Source organism: Alnus glutinosa, chromosome 5 (assembly GCF_958979055.1).
Source record: "Alnus glutinosa chromosome 5, dhAlnGlut1.1, whole genome shotgun sequence".
Lineage (NCBI taxonomy): Eukaryota > Viridiplantae > Streptophyta > Magnoliopsida > Fagales > Betulaceae > Alnus > Alnus glutinosa.
In genome coordinates, this window is record NC_084890.1 from 24,441,206 (window position 1) to 24,448,519 (window position 7,314).

The 7,314-nt window shown below is 38.7% G+C and overlaps 1 protein-coding gene across 1 annotated transcript; it reads left to right on the plus strand.

Annotated features, from left to right (window-relative positions):
• The first annotated feature begins 1,491 nt into the window (after positions 1 to 1,491).
• On the plus strand, positions 1,492 to 4,529 carry LOC133868758 (protein kinase PINOID). The gene is made up of 2 exons (XM_062305754.1): positions 1,492 to 2,465; positions 3,116 to 4,529. The coding sequence occupies exons 1-2, from the start codon at positions 1,885 to 1,887 to the stop codon at positions 3,891 to 3,893; spliced, it is 1,359 nt and encodes a 452-aa protein (XP_062161738.1). The 5' UTR covers positions 1,492 to 1,884; the 3' UTR covers positions 3,894 to 4,529.
• The last annotated feature ends 2,785 nt before the right edge of the window (positions 4,530 to 7,314 follow it).

The window sequence follows — 7,314 nt, forward strand, 5'->3', positions numbered from 1 at the left end:
TCTAACTTTGAAAACATCTCCACTGAAAATCCACCAACACCTACCGTTCTTCACGGGCCAGTACCTAAAAAATCTCTTATTGCAATAAGAAACAACATAAAAACAAAAGAAAAAACCAACTACCTCCACCGGTTCAAGCACTGGGAGGACTAAAAGCTCCAACAACCCTAAAGGCTTGGAGAAGAGACCACCCACCTCTGAAAACAAGCCAGGGAAAAACAAAAGTCACCCTAGCCCTAAAGGCCAAGGGGAAACACCAACACCAAGAGGGGGAGGTGTGAAGCCTCCCCCCGGTAAACAAAGCTCACGATTTTTCTCTCCCTCTCTAGAAAATTCAGACATCATATTTACTTTTTTAACAACTCAACATATTTATTATTAAATATGCAAAATTTTAGTTTAACTTAAAACAGAGATAAACCATGTAAATTTGCTAAGATGGTAATTTAATTTCCTTTTATTTGATTGGATATAATATAGTGGATATGGAAACTTAAATTCTACCTTTGAGTAAACGCATGAGTATTAAGATGCCCACCATTGTCAACTTTGTCATCTAAATACAATATGGTATTAAATGCTTAGTCATCAAATTCGATATTGTCACCTTTTTATATTAAGATTCCCACTAAGCTCCGGTAGTAAGTAAACACCTTGTACTTCATTCATTAAAAAAATAAAATAAAATAAATAAATAAATAAAAATTTCAAGAAAAGCGTGTCACAATCTCAATTAATGTCATATAATTCTCGCTTCATACATTATATTCTAATAGTATGTGTCATGTGACAAAGTTGGTTGGGCACAACTTTTTTTTTTAAAAAAAATTTATTTTTTAAGTTTTTTATTTTTTATTATAATATATTGGTATATGAAGTTGACACATGCATGTCAGATGGCTTGTTTGTCATTCGACATTAATTTTTGACGTTAATTAATTAAACTATAAATTAAGAGAGGAGCCCAGTTAAAATCATATGAAAACTGAAATCCGATGAAAATCTAGAAATTAAATTCGATTTATTTGGTTAAAAAGAATTGGGGTTTGACCAGTGCATGGGATGGGGATTATAGAACGCTTTAGAGGTGCAGTTCAGTCATTTCACGTCTAAAAACTTTTACCATAACCTGCACCAAGAGTGAACATAACCCCACACGCGCAGTAGATTCTTGGAAGCTTTCGAAAAGATAAGGAAGCAACCAAAGCCACGTGGCCATGATCCAGACTACCTTCCACGCACGTGCCGTAAGTTTACCCGCGTCATCAAAAAAAGCCTATAAAGCCTACCCTACGAGACCCCTACCAGACCTCCATGCAATAATTAACCCATGGTTAAAAGTTAAAAAATCCCCATTCCCATATTAACCCTCCGTACACCCCACCATAAATACCCCTCAACCACCTCGTCTCTTTTCCAATCCTCGTCTCTTTCTCTCTGATCTCTCCCAAACAGACCCCAGAGAGAGTTTTCTCTCCCCCCCCCCCCCCCCCCCCCCTCTTTCTCCTTTATTAGCTTACAGTACGGACTGTTTCTTTTTCTTTCTTTATTTTTTTTGGAAAAAGTTCAGAAACCCTAATTTTCAGGTCCAACCCTAAAAAGCCTGTTGCGTTTCAATATGCGCATTCAAGGCCTAGCTCTGAGTCTCTGACTCTTTTTTAATGCCACTCCTCACTTCCAAAACAACCACAAATTGTTTTTGATCTCACAAGTATCTGATTCCAAAACATCTGAAATTCATTTTGGTTTTGAAACAAACAGTCTCGGCACGAAAACGGTGCCGGATTCTTATTCTTTTTTGACCGTTTTGTATTTTGCTTTCTCTTGTGGAAAGAGGAAGAGTGATAGAGGGGGGGGTTTAAGGGAGTTTGGTTTTGTCTAAGGATGTTAGACTCCGACAGCGAGCTGAGCTTCGACGCAGTGAATTCCGGTTACAGCTCAATGAGCAGCGAGAGTTGTAGCAGCTTCAGCCGCCTATCCTTCGAACTCACCGTCCCGACGACGTCGCATTCCTCTCCGGAGAGCCTGACCCTGAGCCTAAAGCCCCACCGCTCCTCCGACTTCGCCTACTCCGCCATCCGATCCGCCAACGGCCGCGGCCGGGCCGGCGGATTGACGTTCCGGGACTTTCGTCTGGTCAGAAGGATCGGCGCCGGAGACATCGGCACCGTCTACCTCTGCGCCCTCCGGGACTGCGAGCTCTCCGGCGGCGACGACCAGGAGCAGTGCCTGTACGCGATGAAGGTGGTGGATAAGGAGGCCCTGGCGAAGAAGAAGAAGGTCCACAGGGCAGAGATGGAGAGGAAGATTCTGAAGATGCTCGACCATCCCTTCTTGCCCACTCTACACGCCGAGTTTGAGGCCTCCCATTTCTCTTGCATTGTCATGGAGTTTTGCTCCGGCGGTGACTTGCATTCCTTGCGCCACAAGCAGCCCCAAAAGCGCTTCTCTCTCACCTCCGCAAGGTACTTTTCTCTCCAAGCGTAAAAACAGTTTCCACAGAGATACTATTAAAAATTGAAAAAAAAAATGCTCCTATTTTTTGTTGTTGAAGTTTACGAGGAAATTTCCTTTAGTTGTTATCAATTTCTATGCTTTTACATATTTGCTTTGATTTTTGCATGTTTTGATTCTGGGTGTTTTGTTTTCTTGTGCTGCGAGGGCTGACGAGAGGTTTCTATCTCGTCTGCTTTCGCAGTTTTGTAGTCTTATTCGAATGAAGAGATTTTCTTGGACTTTTTCTAATCCTCTTTTTTATCAGATGCATTAAAAATCGCTTTCGATATTCCCTTTTTTTGCTTTGCAGCTGAGATTTTCTCGGATCATTTCTCTGACGACTTAGCCGCAAATTTCCATTTAATGACAATTTTTCCATTAATGGAAATTAAGAAACACCTCCCTTTGGTTACCTCTTTGATGGGATTTACTAGATCAGGAATTTTCGCTACCTTCTCAAACAAGAAATCATTAACGACTTTTTGATTTTTTCTTTTTTCTTTTCTTGGAGAAGAACACCGTTTGGTTCCCGAGAAATTTCAAAGTGTCCAAACTTTCTGTCTACTGTTTGGCTAGGAAGAAAGGCTAATTTTCTTTCTTCTTCTTTTTTTGTCACTAGGTTTTATGCCGCCGAGGTTCTCGTGGCATTGGAATACCTCCATATGTTGGGAATAATCTACAGGGACCTAAAGCCCGAGAACGTTTTAGTCAGATCGGATGGTCACATCATGCTCTCGGACTTTGACCTCTCCCTCTGCTCCGACGCGATCGCGGCTGTTGAGTCTCCGTCTTATTCACCAGTTCCCGCGACCACACCGAGCCCGTCCTACACCCGCGCCGTACCCGCGCCGTTCTCCTGCCTCTCCAACCGGCTCTTCCGGTCCCGCAAGGTCCAGACCCTGACCCCAAACCGTCTCTTCGTGGCCGAGCCCGTGGGCGCCCGGTCATGCTCCTTCGTAGGGACCCACGAGTACGTCTCACCAGAGGTCGCGTCGGGCGGGTCCCACGGAAACGCCGTTGACTGGTGGGCCTTCGGGATCTTCGTCTACGAGATGATCTACGGCCGCACGCCCTTCGCGGCTCCATCGAACGACACCACCCTGCGCAACATCATTAAGAAGCCCCTGGCGTTCCCCACGCCCACGCCCTCCAGCACGCTTGAGGTCCACGCGTGGGACCTAATCTCCGGGTTGTTAGACAAAGACCCGGTTAGCCGACTCGGGTCGAAGCGCGGAGCTGCCGACGTGAAAAAGCACCCGTTCTTTCGAAGCCTCAACTTCGCCCTCATACGGTCCCTCACCCCGCCGGAGATCCCAGGGCAAATGAGGCTCAAAACGAGGCCGTTGTTGAGCAATAGTCGTAGTGCAGCACAATCCACGGCGTTCGAGTACTTCTGAGCGTAGGGCGGGATTGGTGCCACGTGTCGAGTAGGTTCTGCCAGATTTTGTCTCTGGCGGGTGAGGGTGACAGCGACATGTATATTCGAGCTGTCTGTTTTTTCCTTTCTTTGACGTATGGTTACGTGACTTTTTTATATGGTTGAGGATATACATATGTTTTTACGTATATATATATAATATATGTGTACGTACTACAGCGTCTACGTAGGCGATGAACGATGATACTGGCCGGAGGTCTGAGCAAATAGTATCCCGACAGGATTGAACCTTGGGAAAACGCTGTGGGATCATATGCGCGTTTAACGTTGCCGAATCACGCCATTGATTATGTCATGGGTGCTCTTACTTACTTTATATGGAAAGGCTTGGGAATGTGGAAAAAGGTGGAGCGACGGCCATAACTGTGTAAATTGTAATACTCATCCACTTGGCTAGACTACTTTTTCTTCTCTACCAAAAATCTTTGTTATTTATTAGAGCTAGCCGACCAAGAAAAATAAATGAGTCGATCATGAAAAAAGATTTGTAAAAGTTCAATTCAACTCGGTTCGCTCGTATATATATAAACAAGTTTTCTATGAACGGGTTGCTCGTGTGTATATATATAAGTTTTATAAATATAAGATTCAATAATTGTGTTGTATTGTATTAATATTAATATAGATAACATAATATATGTAATATAAAGGGTGTACAAGCAGTTACGGTTAGCGATTATTGGCTAAAATCACAACTGCCTAAGTTGATTATTGAATAATAACAGCCGCAACCACTTTTGCTTAAGCTGTTACCGGTAATTATATTTATAACTAGTGGTTCGAATGTTGCTTCTTAATTTGGGCTTTTGGGAAAGTTCTAATTTTTAAAGAAAAAAAAAATTAATAATTTTTTAACCTTTTGGTACAATTTAACCGATCTAAATACAAATTCAAAATATCTATTAAAAAAAATACAAATCCAAAAAACCAAATATAAACAAATTTTATATATATATATAAGGGTAGGCGGTTAGCGGTTACTAACCACCTTTACCCTTAAAACCGCTTTTGAAAGCGGTTATGCAGTTAGCAATTTGCGATTGTGGAGCGGTTATAACTGCCCCATTTGTACAAGCCTATGTAATACTATAAAATTTCATTTAGAATGTGAAATATAAATCAAAATTAAAATTGTATTGAATTTAAAATTTTTATTTTTTAAGTGAAAGATATTATAAAACTCTAATCACGCTCAGATGGTTCGAGCTCGATTGTAGGCTCGGTTAGTTTAACATAGCGAATTCGATCAACCCTCCAAAACTTGGCCGGTAGAGCTTTCTTACTTTTTGTTTGTGAATTATAGATGGACTTGTTGTACCTGTGTAATTCGAACCAGACGAGTACCAGTTTTGCATCTCCACCTTCTTAGCTTTAAGATTTGATCAATGAACATGTGTAACTTACTATTCTTGGCCCTGGTTGGAAATGCACAGTACGTAGGTCAGAAAAGTTTTTCTTTAAAAAAAAAAAAAAAAAAAATTCACTTTCTCATTTTACCCTTAGCAAGAAAAAAAAATGAAAAGCTATGAAGTGAGGAAATACGCATCTTGACAGGGGTAAAAAATGAAAAAAAAAAAAGAAAAAAAAAAAAGTTCATTCTGGAGCATGTCATGTATACGCACATTTCTAACAATAAATTTTTTACTTTTCCATTTTACCCCTAGCAAGAAAAAATGAAAAGCGTTGAAGTGAGGAAATATGCGTTTTTACAGGGAAAAAAAAGTAGTACAGCTCTCAGAAAAAATAGATTTTTCACTTTTCCATATTACCTGTGGCAAGAAAAAAAATGAAAAATGTTGAAGTGAGGAAATACGCATCTTGACAGGGGTAAAAAATGGAAAAAAAAAAAAAAAGAAAAAAAAAAAGAAAGAGAAAAGAAAAGAAAGAGTTCATTAAGAGGTATGTCATGTATACGCACATTCTTGACAATTGATTTTTCACTTTCTTGTTTTACCCCTGGTAAGAAAAAAATGAAAAGCATTAAAGTGGGGAAATATGCGTCTTGCTAGGGGTAAAAAAATAAAAGAATTTTGTACAGTTCTGACCTGCAGGGGCGGAGCCAGCCCCCCAAGTTGGGGGGCCAAATTGAAAAAAAAAGTTTTGGGGGGGCCAAAATTAGAAAAAAATAATAAAATTTGGGGCAAAATTTTAATTTTTTTTTAATTTAGGGAGAACCTTAGGGCTTGGGGGGGGCAGGGGCCTGGGTGGCTCCGCCCCTGCTGACCTGTACGGTGCGTAGAGAGAGGGAGAAGTGGGCGATGGGATTTCTAAATAGGGCCATTATCTTCTCTTTATCAATTTCTTTTCTTTTTGGGTGGGGGATTATTACAGCAAACCAAGTAAAGAAAACAATAAAATCTGTACAATTGTCTGACTATATATTACTTACAATTTTGAGTAATTAAGCAATTTTAAGAAGACTTATTGGTTAGGTGTGCAAATAACTTCAAATATGTTCGGGCACGTAAGTTTTATAAAGTGTCCTCTCACAAAATCACTCGTAAGTGGTTTGGGAAAGCGGCAAAAAGTAATTTATATAAATTAAAAGCATAAATCATTTTTGAGCTTCACGAAAGTATTTTTCTTAATTAACTTATAAAATCCTTTTTAGATCAATATTTTACACAGTTTCACACACGAAAATAAGGAAAATAGTTTTAAAAAGATTTTTTTTTTTAAAAAAAATTATGCCTAAACAAACTGGACCTAAATTCTCAGTCACCCCCTCAAATGTTCGATCCCTCTCCCAAATTATTATTATTATTTTTCTTAAAAAAAAAAAAAAAAAACAAAAACAAAAAACGTACAATCAAATGTCTGTAGCCGTCCTAGCTAGCTAGCCATATAAACTTTTAAAGGGTAAAAGTCAGTCAATTTTATGGCAAACTTCCCTTGGTTTTATTTAAATAACAATTCATTTTAATCTCCTAAAAAGCAAGATGTTTGAACATGTTTCCAAAGTCAGTCCACGAAAATCGAGCATTGCCTGCCACAAAATCATATAAAGCAGATGCTATCAACTTAAAAAGGTGTCGCAGCCAAATTTTTAATTTGAGATAATTTTACAAAAAGCTATTAAATTATATGTCAATTTTTTTTTTCATAAATATATCAAATTAACAAACGTTTTAAATTTGAGTATTTATATTTTTAAACGTTTCACTTAAGAGTATTTCGTTATAATTTATTATTAAATTCTGTCAAAATTCTTAAAATACTCAAGTGTATTTTTTTATTAAAAAAACATTTATAAAAATTTTCAAAGATTCGGACATGAATATTTTTGTAAATTCATGTTAAATTCTGATTAACACCTAAATCCTAGCATTTATTTTATTCTTCTTGTTTTTCGTAAAAAAGAGATAGAGGTATTTTGTATA